Source organism: Chinchilla lanigera, unplaced genomic scaffold (assembly GCF_000276665.1).
Source record: "Chinchilla lanigera isolate Chin_1 unplaced genomic scaffold, ChiLan1.0 scaffold00063, whole genome shotgun sequence".
NCBI lineage: Eukaryota > Metazoa > Chordata > Mammalia > Rodentia > Chinchillidae > Chinchilla > Chinchilla lanigera.
Window position 1 is genome coordinate 6872365 of NW_004955464.1, and position 17803 is coordinate 6890167.

The 17803-nt window shown below is 35.4% G+C and overlaps 1 protein-coding gene across 1 annotated transcript in view; it reads right to left on the reverse strand.

Annotated features, from left to right (window-relative positions):
• The window catches only part of Zfyve9 (zinc finger, FYVE domain containing 9), a gene marked incomplete at its 5' end in the record, with an annotated part of 129378 nt that overhangs the window by 66405 nt on the left and 45170 nt on the right, over positions 1-17803 (reverse strand). The window contains 6 exon segments of the mRNA XM_013521608.1: positions 4272-4427; positions 5943-6065; positions 7876-7996; positions 12546-12715; positions 14247-14423; positions 16919-17018. Coding sequence (XP_013377062.1) covers positions 4272-4427; positions 5943-6065; positions 7876-7996; positions 12546-12715; positions 14247-14423; positions 16919-17018 — 847 coding nt within the window.

Genomic DNA, 17803 nt, shown 5'->3' on the forward strand with positions numbered 1-17803 from the left:
TGAACATTTTTTCATATATTTATTCGCCATTAGTATCTCTTCATTAGAGAAGCGTGTATTCATCTCAGATGCCCATCTTTGGATTGGGTCTTTGAGTTTGGGAGGCCTGATTTTTTAAAATTCTTTATATGTCCTAGATAGAAGTCCTCTGTCTTATGGACAGTTGGCTAAAATTTTTTCCCAATTCGTGGGTTTTCTTTTTACTTTCTTGGTGATTTCTTCAGATGTGCAAAAACTTTTCAATAAGATGAGATCCCAGTTGTTGATTCTTTGAAGTACTTCCCATGCAGTTTGGTTTTTGTTCATGAACTCTGCCTACCCCAGTGTTGTCAAGATTTTTACCTACTTTGTCTTCCAATAAATTTAGTGTTTCTGTTTTAATATTTAGATCTTTGATACATTTGGACTTTAATTTAGTGCATGGTGAATAAAATTAGTTTTTAAAAATAAGGAAAAAAGGGGGTTTGGGGATATAGCTCAGCAGCATAAGTACCTGCCTGGCAAGCACAAGGTTGTGAGTTCAATCCCTGGTACTGCAAAAAAAAAAAAAAAAAAAAAAAAAAAAAAGGAAAAAAGAAGACACTAAGATAATGTCTTTCTAAATGAGAAAAAAAAACCTAGGCATACAGGGAGATTCAAGGGGAAGAGACGTATTTCTCTTGGCCCGGCAGAATGCAAACACTCATGTTCTAAGCTAGCTACAGATCACAAAGGCAAGAAACTGCAGGTAGCCTCTAAGGGCCAGAGTGGGCCCCAATCGACAATGAGCAAGAAAATAGGGACTTACAGGAAACCCAGTTCTGTTAGCAATCTATATGAACTTGGATAATGGGTCTCCAGCTTCAATTAAGACCTGCAGCATAGCTGATATTTTGATAATAATTTTAGACAACCTAAGAAGATTCAGTTATGTGATGCTTGGACTCTTAATCCATGGAAATTGTGAGGTAACAAATCTGTGTTGTCTTAAACCGTTAAATTTGTGGCTTAAAATGACAGCAACAAAAATTACAGTAACATGAACAGGGCACGATGGCACACAGTTGCACTCCCTGGTACTCTGATGCTGATGCTGAAACCCAGGAGTTCAGAACTACCTTGGGAAATATACTGAGATGCCTACTTAAAAATAAATAAAAGGAAATAAAATAAGGAAAGGAGCAGGAATGTGAAAGAAGGAAGGAGAGAAGGAGGTAGGGAAGAAGGGAAGGACAGAAAAGAGAGAGGGAAGAAGAAAAGAAAGTAAAGGAAAGAAACAAGAGAAGGAACAAACAGACACAGAAAGAAGAAGAAAAGAGGAAGAAAGAAATATTCCATTTTACACCTCCAAAACTGGTAAAAATTAAAGTAGACAGTATTAGTTGTTGGCCAGTCTTGTGCACTGACTTCAAATTATTACTATTATATTACAATCACTTTCAAGTAATTATTGTCATAAGATTTTCACATTTTAGTAGCTCAAAATGGATTCCACTGATGCATATCAAAACTTTTTAAAAATACATAAGTAGACACAGAAAACTTTGACACAAAAAATCTAAATAATCCAACTAAAATTAGGCTGGAAATCTTAAAAGACATTTCTCAAAAGAAAACATACAAATAGCCAATAAATAGATGAAAAAAATCTTACAAAACCAATCATCAGGGAAATGCAAATGAAAACCACAGTGAGATATCATCTTAGGAGAATAGCTATTGGGCCAGGGATGTAGCTCAACAGAACAGCACCTCCCTGGCAAGTGCAAGGTTGTGAGTTCAATTCCTGGTACCAAAAAAAAAAAAAAAAAAAATGCTATTATCAATAAGTCAAAAACTAACAAATGCTAGCAAAGATGTAAAGAAAGGAGAGCTTACACACTGTTGGTGGGAATGTACATTTGTATAGCCATTATGGAAAACAGAATAGAGTCCTTAAAAAAATTAAAACACAGAAATACATGATCCAGCAATTCCATTACTGTATACATTCAAAGTAAATAAAACTATATATCAAAGAGATGCCTGCACCATCATAATTGTTGTACGACTATTCACAATTGCCAAGATGTGAAATCAACCAAAGTGTCCATCAAAACCTGAATGGCAAAAGTGTAGTTCATATACACAGTGGAATATCATTTAGCCATATAAATGAAACCTCACTTGCAGCAATATGGCTAAAACTAAAGGTCATTATGTTAAATGAAACAAACCAAACACAGACAAAACCCCATATTCTTACTCATTTATGGAAACTAAAAAGTGGATCTCAAAGAAGAATGGAGTAGAAGTAGACTCGCTAGAGACCAGAAGTCAAAAGGAGGGGAAGAGTGGAAAGAAGTTAGGTAAGGGGAGACAAAACACGGGTAGAAGACTCATCAATGGAATCATCCAATATGTACATTCTATGCCTGGTTTTTCCGCTCATGTCATGTCCACGAGCTACATGCATGCTGTATATATCAGTAGTTTACTTATTTGCTCATTTTTACTGTTGAGCTGCATTCGTGTATACAAATACTCCATGTGTACAAATACTCTGGACTACCACCAAACTCACAGAATTTGATCCATTTTTTGTACTGTTTCTATAGTCATCTTTCTAAAATGCAAATGAGATTATGTTACTCATCTTACACTCTTTTAACTGTTCTTCACTGCTTACAAAATAAAGGATGTGCTCCAGAGCAAGACATTCATGAGCCTCCCACACTCTGGTCCCCGTTACCCTCTCAAAACCCACATTAATATACAATTACTTGTACCTCCAATGTCATATCTTTATTTAGAGTTTTCATATGTGAATACATTTAAATTGAGAAGCAAAGTAGAAATTTCAGTAATTTCTGGAAATCGATTCTGCTTCAGGGTATTATGTACCCTGCAGGAAGGGTCTAGATTACTTCTAAATAACCTATACATTTTGGAACTGACAACAGTAAGTACCAAAATGTACTTTGCAGGTATAATGTGATCACTATCACACAAGAATACGACTAAATCATCACAGAGACTAAGACACAAAGGCATAGTTTTTATGAATAAGCTATAATCACATTACAATGCAGTTATATGTGCTGCTCTTATACTTATTTCTAAAGTATTTTCCATATTATACTGTTTTCATAAATATTACTTTAAAAGCCTAAAAAAGTTCCCAAAAGGATGTACACATCTAGTAAGTATAACATAGTTAAACTTTTTCACCTATACTAGGTATTTAGGTTGCTTTTAAATTTTGTGTTAAATTTAGGCTACAACAAAAACATTATGTCCAAAAGTATATTTTATATTTTAGACAAGGTCTTTGCAATAGCATCTCACAAGGGGAAAAACTATATTAAGAATGTCTGAATAATTTACATTAATGTATTTATGAAACATTATCAAATAATACATGAAAATAGTATTTTAATCATCCATACTAGCCTCTCTAAGCCCTCTTCCTTAGAGACAATCTCTTTTATCATTTATTTGGTTAAGTTCCTATACTTATACTATTCATTCCCTATTTATTAAATATAGGTATTATTTACTGTCTTCCTGTCCCTATAAATGAGAATTTAGTTTAACTACACTTCTTACCTTTTTCTGCTATATCAGGTGGTTTGTCATGTAAAAAAAATTACTTAAATACATTTCTTTCTTCCTGAATGTTAGTATTTCTTCATGTTAATCTATTTAGCCTTCTCCACTTTCTAAGAGCTATGCCTTTACTTTCATATTGTTATAATTAATACTTACAATTTATTTTCAAACTGTAAAAAATTGTCTATGTGAATTGTTTCTGAAATGTGCACATTAAATAGTGTTTATATTGTAATTATACAAATATACAGTGGAGATTATGATTATGATTAAGCTATGATAATGTTCCCTCCACCAGGTACCAACTCTAATGAAAATACTCTTATGTCAAGGTCAATGGATTTAATTACAACTTTTTGTTCGTTTGTTTGAGACAGGGTCTCACTATTGCAGCCCAGGCTAGCCTCAAATTCATGGCAATCCTCCTGCCTCAGCCTCCTGAGTGCTGGGATTAAGGCATGCACCACCACATCCGACTTCATTTACAACTTTGATTTCAGCCTTTGTAAAACAACAAGAATCACACCAGGTAAAATATTAAAATATACAATTTCCTCAAACCATAGCAATTTCTAGTGTGCCACTGCTATCAGAGCCTAATGATCTAATTCCAAATTTAATACTAATACAGTATTTTGTACGTGCATCCAAATTTTGTGCTGGCCACTAGAGATCCAAGAGAAGTCATAAGGCATTCCCACCTGCCAGAGCATCCCGATAAAGCTGCACGAAGTGGTTAAAGATGTCTTTCGGCAGACACTTCTCATCTGGTAGACACTGCAGAAGAATGACTATCTCAGACTGCCCCACGGCATGCATCCCCTTGGTTGTGAAACACCAGCACTTCCTATTTACATCTAAAAATAGAATAAAAATAGAAAATGCAGACATTCTTCTCAATCCTTACCCTCAAATATACAGACATTATAACAAAGAATAAAACAGGTCATATTGAGTCTGTATAATTCAAGTAAACAAAGAACTATTACAGAAAATAAAGCATGTCAATGTCTCTAGCTCTTTCCTCAACACTTAGAAAAGCAACTGGAAGGATATAAAACAAAAAATGGTGAGAGAAACACTTAAACTCCTATTACTAAAAGGCATAATTATTATAAGAAACAATATTCTATCAGTGACAAAATAAACACAACCAAAATAGACCATAAAGGTTACAAGATAGTCTTCCACCTTTATACCAAAAAATCATGTAACTAATGGAAATAATTAATTATGTAATATCAGAAATAACAACAAAAGTCAGTATTACAGCTTTGGCTTCAGGTTGTGACCTAAAGGAAGTACATTTTATGGATATTGATTAAATTTATTCTACGACTAAAAGACACTAGGTAGTCCTTTCTGGAAAAAATTCTAGATAACTAACAGCATAGGGGCTGGGGATTTAGCTCAGCGGCAAAAGCGCCTGCCTGGCAAGCGCAAGGTCGTGAGTTTGGTTCCCGGTACCGGAGAAAAACCAAAAAAAAAAAAAAAAAAAAAAAAAAAACTAACAGCATGACTTTACTCAAGTTTTAAGCTGCTATAAAGTGAAAAAAAGCAGGCTTCTCTAGACTGTTTACTTCTACTTCTTCACTTGAAAGCTAAGAAAAGTTCAAACATCACAAACAGTAAAAAAAAAAAAAGTGTCCAATCCTTGAAACTTTTATCATTTCTATTCTAAAACAATACAATCCTCAAAGGAAATAAAAAAGGACTCAAATAAAATTATGCATACTACATTTATATAAAAACTAATAAAAGATCTCTTTCATTCTGAAAATTTTTACCTTTTGAATCAAGGAAGTACCCAATTCAACTATATTAAGATGGTATCCACTTCACTTTCAAATATGGTTCTGCACTATAACTAACATTTCTGGGATTAAAACTTAGCACATACATTGTTTGGCCCTCCTGAATAATTTATTGACTTTCAGCTATTTTGGTGGTGAGTTGTGACTCAGCACACCATTATCTCAAGAACTTAACTCAGATAAGTTCAAGATCTGTGTGACTTTACTCTATGGAGAATTCACTTATTTCACCCCAGCAACTAAAGGCAAGAGTTTCAGTTAGTCCCACAGTTGTCCTCTGGGACATTACTACTATTATTATTGTTACTATTATTTTGTGGGTACCAGGAATTGAACTCAGGACCTTGCACTTGCCAGGCAGGTGCTTGTGCCGCTCAGCTATATCCCTAGCCCCTGGAACATACTATTTTATATATCAGCTTCTTCAGGACCTGGGTTTCAGTTAAGATGCAGCTTTACTTAAAAATATTTGTGTGCAATAAATCTGAAAGCTTTATATACTATCTATAGTCTATAAATTAATTTGTTTTAATTAAAACAAATACATTTCTAACTTACAGTTTACAATTTTAACCACTGACAACAAATTTGCATTTAAAACAAATACAAGCGGATCAGGGCCACCATCTTCTAATTGCTGCATTACTGATATTTGTGATGGTTTCTCTTCCACAGCATAGTCTATAAGGAGAGAAAACATTACAACAGATTGGTTAAAGGGACAAAATGAGAAAGGAATCTGATGGACAATGGGCTGATTATTCACAAGAAAAAGACAAGCATTTGATTTATAGATACATTAAAGAGAAGTCCTCATTTTTCCCTGTTGTCCCAGGGTCACGAGAATACTGTCTTTTTTTTTTTTTTTTTTTAAAGAATAAAAGAAGGATAACATAATAATAGGGGGGACTTAGCAAATTACAGACAAAATGGTAGGAAATTATCAATGGTTATCATTTTACATATTATTGTCTACAAAATAGTTTCTCAGGAAAACAAATAGACAAATAATAGTGAGTTACAGACAAAAGAGGTAGGAGATTATCAAGAGTTGTTGTACTATACTTTGGTATCTTCAAAGTGGCTTCTAAAGAAAATAAATAGAGCTATACATGAGTGACCTATTGAAAAATCATTAACTATTCTCAATGGTTGTTGTAGGAAACACATAATAATAAACAGACATCCATTTATGAAATAGGATAGGAACATTACAAACTTTACACAGTTATGGATAGATTAGTAGGAAAATATCAATGGCTGCTGTAATACGTGGTGGTATCTTCAGAGTGGTTTCTCAGGAAGACAGAGATATGCAAGAGGGACCTATTAAGTAGTTACAGCCTAAGGGTTGTCAAAAATAGCATATTACCTCCTCACCAGTGACTCCTTTCACTGAGGTATGATGGCTGGAAGGAAGGCCAGGATTGAAAAGAAGGACCGAGAGACTTGCACCTGTGTCTAGCAACAGGCTGTTTTCTTGTTCCTCCATAGTCATGATTACCCAGGACTCCTCGATGGAGATGACGGTCTGGCCAGAGGGAGAAGGCAGACCATGCCCCAAGCCCTCTCATTCCTGTTGGACTAACTGGTAGCATGGGTCTGAGCTCTGGGGCCTCCACCTCAGAGGGCAGACCGATCTCCAGTGGTCTCCTTTGCATCCAGGGGAGAATACTGTCTTTTACTCTGAAAAGGGACCCTGCTCAGTTTGGACAACAGTAAGTTTACTCTATTTATAGACCTCTCCTCACATGGTTTGTGGCAAATCTAAAAATGAATCCTTTATAAAGCAAAAATTTCCAACTCACATAACAAGAATGTCATATAATAAATGTTCTAAGACCAACATTTGAAATAACCCAACATTAAAGATCAAATCCAAGGCCTAACACACACTAAAAATATTTTTAACAGTAAAACTGACATTCAAACTTCCATCACGTTTATTGTATGTATCTTTCTGAATGTCTTACTTCACAACAGAAAGCTAAAATTAATGCCCTGACTGATCAGCGTGCGCCAATTCTAAGACAATAAGCAACTCTTCAGAGTATCATGGTCTTGGAAATACAAAGAAAAAATTTCTAAAAACTACGTTTACATCATAATTAATACTATATCACCCCAAAGAATGCAATGACATCATAAATAAAACCCCAAACATCTGCCATAAAATAGTATGTGTTTTGTTCTGTTCTGTTTTTAGGTTTCTTTGAGACAGAGTCTCACTATGTAGCCCAGGCTGGCCTTGAACTCCTGACAGTTCTCCTGCCTTAACCTCCCAAGTGCTGAGATTACAAGCATGCGCCACCAAGCCCAGCTGCTATTAAATAATCAGTAATAGCAACAAGTGTTTTCATGGCATTGGGATAGCTGCTTTTTTGTTGTACAGGAGATGGAGGGTTATCATGCAAATTCTGTCTCCTCTTACTCAGAAGGCAACATCTGGCATATATAATTAGCCTCGCTCAAATGTAAGAACTCTACATACCTCCTTTTACACCAGTGGAGATCAGAATGGGAGGAAGGCCATCTTCAGGAATAAGATTCATTGCACTTCCAACAGGACTTCCAACCTGAGTTATATTCCCAGAGAACAGAGAAATATCCACCTAGGGAAAGCAAATCAGCAAAGCAAGCATTATGGAGTATAAGCTTTTGCTAGAATATAGTTAGTAATGTAAATGGGAATTTAAGTGAAAATTTGAAAGTCATACTTTTGTTTGTTTTGGTTTTGTTTTGTTTTTTCAGACAGGGTCTTACTACATAGCTAAGGCTGGCCTCCAACTCACTATGTAGGGTCTCACTACATAGTCAAGGCTGGCCTCAAACTGACAGTGAGTTCCTTCCCAAGTGCTGAGATTATAGGCATGACACATTCAGCTGAAATTCATACTTTTGCAAACACTGCTCAAGATAACTAAAATGCAGTTTTATTCATAATAAAAACTAGAAATAATCCTAATATCCACCAACAGGGAAACAGATAAATTGTAGCATATTCATACAATGGAATACTACTCAGTAATAAAAAAATTAGTTTTTTTGCCAGGTATGGTAATGCAAGAGCACCACCAGCACTTGGGAAGCTGAGGCAGAACAATCACAGAGAGTTTGAGGTCAGCTTGGGCTACATAGTGAGGTCAAGGCCATTCTGAAATACATAGCAAGACTCTTTCAAAAAAATTTTTTTGAGGGGTACACACAATATGGATAAATCTTGTAAATATAAGGCTGAGCTTACAAAATTAAACCTAAAACATTATATACTATATTTACATTTATATGAAATTTAAAAGCAGGCAAAAACAATCTATGGCAGTGATAGCTAACCTCTTTAAGAGCTTTCAATGATTGCGTGCCATAGGTTCGCCACCACCAATCTATGGTAACAAGTCAGAATAATGGTTATGTAGTTGGGGAGGGGCAGGTATTGATAGAAAAAGTGCATAAGTGAACCCTCTGCAGTGGTAAGTTTTGTCCCTTCAACTAGTTCCTATAGCTATAGATAATATAAACTACATATGTGTAGGTGTGTGTACATATACACACATATATATATGAAAAACAGTATGATGTTTTGTCAACAGATGGTGTTACCCTCATATGAGGATCTCTGGAGGATGTCATATATCACAGAAAACCCACTACACTGCTGGTCTTTAGAAAAGAAATTGAAAAGGCATGCGCAGCAATCTTGATAACCAAGGCTACCCAAGCAGCAATTCACCATACTAATAAATGTCTGGAAGTTAATGGTCACAATTTGAGTACCTCTTGTAATTGTAGCAGCCAAAGATAACCTGTATGAATCTCAAGATATCTCAATAAATTTAGTATTAAAATATATATAAGTTTTTCTTTTCCTGGCAGGTGTATACATTTTTGGCAGATTCTGTATATATCAAGTTGTCTCCTAAAAGTTAATGCTCTTTAAGCACTTAAAAGCACTGAAAAATATTAAAGCTGTTTTTAAAAATATGTTCATGTCTTGCCATACTTTGATCTCTACTATATATAATTTAGGACTCTAACATTTTAGTAGGTTTTTGCTAAAATTTTTCAGGGTGGTCAATATGGCATCATATAAAAAGAGATTTGGAAAATTTTATTAATGAACCATTATCAATTGATTTGAAGGGCTGCTGTAGGAAATAATTGATTCCAACCTGCTATTTAATAATAAATAAATCTACCTATTAATATCAAATGAAGTGGCCATCTGGCATCTACTTAAATAGCTTCTAGAAAAGTAATTTACTCCATTTGTGAAGCATCTATTAAGTGCCAGGCACTTTACTAAGGCTTCAAAATGAGAAAAAAAAAAACTCCAGTCTAACAGAGTATAGTTTTAAATCAATTTATCAAGTAAATGTTAAAATAGAAAGGTGAGCAATGTAAAAGCACTGAAATAAAATAATTAACTTGGTTTAGTTTTTTTGTTTCCCCATAGCATTCACTCACTAGAGGTTTTGTTGTTTTTTGTTTTTTTTTTTTTTTTTTTTTTTCCGGTCTTTTTGCGACAGGTTCTCACTATGCAGTTCAGGCCAGCCTTGAGCTTACTTTGTAGCTCAGTCTGGTCTCGAATTTATAATGATCCTCCTGCCTCTGCCTCCCGAGCGCTGGGACTATAGGCGTGAGCCACCACACCTAGAGAGAATTTATTTTAAAATATTTGTAGGAATCTTTCATATAAACAGACATAAAAGAAATCTAATAGAAAGAAAAAAAGTCATCATCATGTAAGTCCCATATTTTTATATGATTCAGGCAAGAATTGTCAAAGAACAGTAAAATCCTTAGCTGAAAGATTATTGGTGAACAAGATATTCAGTCTCACATGACCCTTCATATTACTTATTAATTAAAAAGGTACTCTCACACTGGAGAAACATAATAGACATCTTCTTAACCTATCATCAAACTGATACTTCTTAATATGATCCACTAAGAAATAAACACCCCTTCTATAGTACTATTATTGCCCCAAAATTTTAATCTTAAACTAATCATAAGAAAAAATGACACAAATACTAAATATGAATATTAAGCAAGACATGATTTAGATGTTTCAAAAATATTAATGATAAGACAAAAAAAGTACGAAAACCGGTCAAGATTAAAGAAAACCTAAGAAACAGGACAATTAAATTTAACTGTAATCCTTGATGGGCTCTTGATTTTTAAAAATAAATACATTTTATTTAATTGGAAATTTGTGCATGTGCGTGCCACACATACATTCAAGCTATAAAGAACATTTTTGAGAAAACTCAGGAAATCTGAATATAGATTATATATTAAACAACAGAATTATATATTTCTTCCTCATGTGATCACTGTGCTTATGTAAGAAAGTGATTTTTTCTTAAGAGACACTGAAGTACAAAGTGAAGTGAGACCAATCCCCAAATCACTGGATGGGAGGGAAGGAAGGAGAAAGGCAAAGAGGGAAAGAGGAGGAAAAGAGAAAGGAAAGAAAATGAAAAAAGAAGGAAGGAAAGGAGGGAGAGGTGGAAGAAAGGAAAGAAAAATGTGTTGTCTACCTCTTCAGTGGTAAATGACAAAATGATAACAGCTAGGGAATACAGGCATAGATTTTCACTATCCTATTCTTCTAACTTTTCTGTTTTCCAACTAAACAGCTAAGGATTAATAAAAAAGAAACTTTCTTGAAAAAATCATGGTGGAGATACAAAGAAAGGTAAAGCATGGTTTTGGCTCTCACCCTCTATTACCATAGGAAAGAAAAAAGCACCCCCACATAAAAACAGACTTAGATGTTCAAATAGGAAGGGGACCTAGGGAGGTGCGAGGGGAAAAGGAAAGAAAAGTAAAGAAAAAATACGATGAGAAAAGCAGGAAAAAATGAAAACAAAGCTTCTGTAAGGAAGGAGGGGAACGGGGTTGAAGGCAGGGTAGGGTTGAATGGGGGAAAGAAGAATCAAGTTATATCATGTACAGGTACAGATTCCCTATAATGAATATGATCATTATATAAACCTAAAATGTACCAATAAACTTAATTAATTAAAAAATCATTAAAAAACAGAATACTTGAAGACAGATATGGCATGATTTAATGTCTCTTCTCTAAACAGGAAGCTCAGCTCTGTATATGCTATGGTTTGGATGTAGTTTGAGCATTCCTCTCCAGGGTTTATATGCTAAAATTGAATCCCTAATGTGACGTATTTAAGATGGTAGAAACAATCTATGGTCATTAGGGAAGAGACCTCATGATTAAATTCTGATGGCTTTAAAGGAGAGTAACCAGAGAAAGACACACACATACATACACACACACGCACGCACGCACAAGGACACGCATGCACACTCCTCCCTCTCTCTTGCAGCATAATGCCTCCACTCCCTAGGACTCAGGACTTTACCAGAAGCAGCATCTTTCCATTGGACCTCTTTCCATTAACACTTACCCAGTCTGTGGTGCTGTGCTATCAGCAACAGGAAACACAAATATATGTCAATAAATCTGATCTTAATATGGAACTTTGATTAAGTCTGCAAATAATAGAGTGGCAATATTTTTTTTAAATTACCAAACATATAAATAATTAGTAACAAAGATGAAAATGAGAGCACAGTATGAGCTAGTTTCTTTAGATAATTATATCAACCTTCTATTTGTTAAGCCAATGGTTTATTAACTTATTCAAATTTTGGAACACTTTTTAAAAATCTTAAGTGGAAGCATAACAGGTCAAACAAAAAATAATACAGACAATTAGGCTACAGAGAAAGGAAAAGAGTAGTTCCTTGGCTGCCTTCCTACTGCCCTGCCCTTCCTCACCACGCACTCCCAAGAGGCCACTACAGAACTTGGGGAACATGGTCTGGAAACAAATATAACAAGGGGCCAGAATTTCTTCTAGCCTGGCCTCTAGTGACAGCAGCTGCCCGAGTTCATCTGAGAAAAACCTTCATGAAAATCTTTCTTCTGAAAATACTTCCAAATATAGAGCAAATAAGAACATCTGATTTTGCTACATTTACTGTACTCCTATGAATACCCATCAGTGCTTGCTCCATTGCATCCAAAAGCTACTGGGCTCTACCCAAAAGTCACTTAATTTAGCAGAAGACAGCACAATGTTCAGTAAAATGAGTACTCACTCCTAGTTGTTCTTTAGTTTTTCTTACCTCTGCTGGTAGAGGACTGGTAGTTACTGGCTTGACTGGGTCATGTGACACAGCCAGAGTTCCTGCAGAGGAAGTTCCATTCATTGTTAATTTGGCTGCATCAGCAACTTCTCCATTGGGCAAAATACCATCAGCAAACCAAACTCTCCTCTGCTCTCTGGGCTGAGCCACTTGAGGGGCCAGAAAAATAAAACAGGCATCAATGTGACATTGGTAGGATTTCTAATATCAAAGAAGAGAAGGTCACCAATTCCAGATAGGAAATCATTATTTAGCTTCTTAACAATTAGAAATATTTTAATAAAATACATACTTAAATATATGATTTCTTTCATAACTTATATGCAAAGACTTAAAATACTTTTCTTTAAAATATTAAGAATTATTAACCACATACTATGTCCTGCATCACTGACAGAAACTAAAGAAAGTCTTTCAAGTGCCTAGAAAACAAATTCATAGCAGCAATAGAAAGCCACATCTCCTGAAAGTCTGAGGTTTCCATAGAAATTAAATATCTGGAAAAGTGATATGGTATTTTTAAAGGGCAAGAGATGCTCTGAAGAATGTTGAAGAATTATTAATTAATAAAAGAAGATTTAGCACAAACATATAAGAATTACATAGCAAACTGACCAGACCTTTGGCTAAAGTATAACTGCAGAAGAAAAAGACTGATCTGGCAGTACAAAAGTAGTCTGAATTTTAATAAAACAACAGAGAAAAGCTGGAAAATTAAGTCTGATGAAATGACCTCTTTAAATCCAGTCTCAGAAATCAAACAGTCAAAACAAAGAGAGACTAGGGAAGAACAACAAAAATGACAAATGAAGGAAAGAGAATAAAGATGTTAAGAAAGAAAGACTGAACTCACAAAAACACATCATTGAGGAATAATCTGAAAAGGGGAAAATGAAGAGTATGCTAATCTTCATAGACATCCTTGATCTTCAAAAGGGGGGAGGGCCATTTAGCAAAGGAAAGGGGCTATTAATAATGAAAAGACGTAAAATTAATGAAAGAAGATTGGTTTTAGTTACCAAGGGAAAAATCCTGACAAGAGCATTCAAGGAAATATATGATTGTTATTTTTACTATTCATTATTCCGTGAACTTTACAAAGTACCTTTCATCTAAAAGGTAGTAATCTCAATAAGTTGAGCCTATAAATTCCTACCTGTCATATGAGAGAATTAAAGTCCTAGACTTTAAAGTATATGTTCCTAAGATAATATTTTCATATTTTATAACGGATAGATTAAAAATTAGAAGAGAAAATGGCAATGAATATTCTGTAAAAGCAATAGTAGTGTGGGCTGGTCATAAGGAAGAACTCTCATTTTCATCACTTAGTAAATTCCTACAAAGAAAATTAAGGTAAGAGTGGGGCTAAGATTTTAGAGGCTGACTGCAAATTCTGTAACTTGTTTCAAGTATAAGCAGTGCAATTATTTCATTCTTAAGCTGGAAAGAAGACTGGCATGTTTTCAGAGATGCCTCCAAACTGGAACATTAGGCAGCAAAATTTTTTTGTACTTGCCCATATAGTCTTGACACATTTCTCACCTTATTCTTCTACTTTAATAACCACCCAAGGGGACTTATCTGCAGTATTTTAAAGACTTGTGCTGTAAAGTCATCAGCACCTTTTCAGAGGAACTGGGTGAGGAAAAAGAGACAGAATAGCACATGATCCCCTACCTTCTGCTCCAGGGTGCTTTAAAACTCCCACAGGTACCATCACAGTGGGAGGTGGAGAGCTCAGGGCTCCTGAGGCCTGAGCTTGCTGCAAGGGAGGGATAGTAGAACAGTATTCAGCAGGATTGTTAGGGTTAGGGCTCTGGCTTGAGGCACTCATCATGTTCTCCCAGGCTTGAGCTAAAGCAAATACAGACACAATCAATGTGAATGGATTACAAAATATGGACATCAAGACCTCCACAATATTGGATAAATAATGTAGCTCTTCCTCACTAGTACTCATAGTATGTCTCTCTTCCAGCTAGTGAAGGTGTTAAGGAGATAGTTAATTTTATTCAATAAAGGAGACCATTTAGCTAAATAAACTATTTGGTTGGAGCACATAAAAATCACATGATATTTTTAAAAAAATAATTACAATATACTTCGGAGACAGACTGGGTAGATCAGTCTGAGTTAAAAAACAAGGCCCATGGATTTTTGAAAGTAGATTATATATTTCTTTAAAAAGGAGTAAACCAACATCAACTTTAAAGATTTGCAACTGGGCTAGCCATTAGGAATTTTCTCATTTATTTTAATAGTTAATGCATTTTATAAACTTGTACCAAATATCAAAATCTGGGGCAAAAATAATAACTCCACTATATGATTTTTAGTTTCATTCCTAGACTTTCAGTCTCTTAGTTGAGATTAAAACCTTATCTGAAAACGTCACAAGCCTAAAGCTCAGGAGAACAGATCTCAATATTTTTATGAATTCTGCTTTTATGTAAAAAATATTCAGCAATAACAACCATTTCACATCTTTAGTGTGTCTCAAAAGCATAGGACCCATTTGAACATGAAAATGTGCCAATATAAATGTGATCAACCAGTACGAATGATCACAAATACATTAAGAGTCTATATACCCTATAGTTTTACTAACTAAATACTGAAGTATCTACTATTGTCTTTGGAAGTAAGCAAGATGAAAAGTGCCATAGAAATGAATGATATCTAATTTTATTTTTGAGTTTCAGGTAATATTATATACACAGGAATAGAAACCACTCAATTTTTGAGCAGCTTCTAAAAACCTCATTTAACATCAAAGAATGATCTACAAGATTTTGAATATTTGTCTCCAAACTGCAAGACAAGGCTAGTAACAAAAGCTGTGTTCTTTTGAAAGCACTGGCAGGAAAGGGGGAGGAAGAGAAAAGGAGAAAGGGGAAAGAGATAGGGAACACTGAAAAGCATCAAATTAAATATTCAGAAAAAGACCAGGCTAAGCCATGCAAGAGGAAAGACGCTGGAAAAACCAGAAGTAGATTACCTTAGGATCCCTGTTAAGGGCCTCCTTGGCTTAACAAAAAGTATTCCATATGTATCCTCTGCCATTTCTTTCATCTTTAGCTATGTCAAGTTAAAAAAAACAAGTTGGAAGACCTCATCAAATAAAAGAGGTATTAGGTATTATACTTAAAACAGCATGCTCTTGTCTGTAGACTTGTGTCCAAAAATAAAAGCAGTAGAATAAAAATCATCAATTGAGCCCCTAAGTGGAATAACCACCATCTAAAAAGTGACCCATAAGAGTAAATGATTCACATTTGATCAAAATTATAAGAATTCAGAAATGGGAGGAAATTGGGTAGTTTATAGGAGATTAGAACAGATCAGATTAACTGACATGCAAAAGGTTAATAAGCCAGCAACAGGAAAACATCACTATGAGCAATGCAGACAGACAGAGCAAGAGGGACCTCAGAGCAGTGAAGTTTCAGCCTGGAGGAGGCATACCATCCAGACACAGGCAGCAGTGGCATCTAGGTTTGACATGTGATGTCTATTAGTAATTGTTTTAGAAAGTATACAAAGACACATTCAAAGAGAAAAAAAAACATATATAGCCTCATCCATTTTATTGTATATATTCACAGGAATACTCAGGGAGTTTTGGTGTTTTTTAACTGAAATGCCCTTGAAAGTAATTTCTAGTCACACAAAAGATGAACAATGAGTAAGTTTTATTTACCTTCCCCTGGCCATATTATTTCACTACACAGCAACTAAATTCAAAAACATTATCCTTATAACAAATCTAAACAGAACTACAGAAATAAAGGGTAAAAAGTACAATTTTCTACTTGATCCTGGATTCTACAATATTTATTTTTATGAAAATAAAAGAAAAAAGGTGTCAAGAATGCGTTCTGTGCTACGGATGTAGCTCAGTGGTACAGTGCTTGCCTAGCATACACAAAACCCTGGATTTAATCTCCAGCACCACGATTTTTAAAAAAGAGAATGTATTCTAAGTTATTAACGTGTTCTCTAGAAAGAGACAGCTTCTCTGGAAAGGAAAACTTTGGTCCAATTTTAGTATTTCATCAGGTGGTCAATAGCACCCCAACTCCACTGCCCTAGTCACTTCACATGAACATTAATAGATACATAGCACCAGATTTCCAAAGAACTTTATTTCTCCCACAAAACTTACCTGGCTTTAGCATTCACTCACTAAGTTAGGCACAAATTTGGAAATGCTAAGCCACTTTCAAAACACAGAAGTTAAGCACAAGATTTTTAGTTATGATTTCTGAGGTAAAACATAAAAGTAGCCCTTTCATAGTGGTTTTTGCTCTGTTTGAATGACTATGACATCAATATGTTTTAATACTTACCATTCATTAGCACTGAATGGCAGATTACACACACTCTAGCTTCTTTTCGATCCATGTATAACAGCTTACATTTCAGGCTACAGCAGGAAGCACAGAAAACCTGTGGTGAAAAAGAACACACTAAACTTATTCGTATCATAGTACAAAGGAAGCAGAACAATTCTGGTCAATGCTGATTGACAAAGAGTTGTGTTAGAGTACAATACGAAAAACTTCAAGATAAAATGTAGTTCAGGCCGGGTAGGAAGGTGCATACCTGTAATCCCATCTACTCAGGAGGCTGAAATAGGAGGATCCTAAGTCCACAACTATTCTGGATAATTTAGCAAGAACCTGTTTCAAAGTACGATATTTTCTAAAGGGACAAGGACATAACTCAGTGGTACCATGCCTGCCTAGCAGATATGATACCCTGGATGAAATCCTTCATATAGGAAAAAAAAAAAAAAAAAAAAAAAAAAGGAAAAAACGAAGCCAGGAATCTGTGCAATCAGGATGTGAGGGTGACCTGGCTGCAACATCTACCACTCCATTGACTGCCAGGGTTGATTCAGGTGATTTGGCTGGCTAGATGGGTGTTCACTTCCTCCTTCACAGCTCCACATACGCCCCTCCTCCTCAATGCTGTGGGTTTGGTGGAAGAGGATGACCACCCCCTATAGAGGACGCCCTTTTCTTCAGCCAAGAATATACAAGTAGCTGTGCTCCGAGGAGCCACGGCGGGGAGCACCAGTCTTCCAACCGGCACCTTGCTCCCTGCCTCATAGGCCCCAGGAGAGCCATGCGGCCGAGAGCGCTGTGGCATGCCGGCCTTCAGGCCGGCCGCCGCTGCTCAATTGAGAACTATCATGACACAGAGAAACAATGACACAATTGGCCCACCAT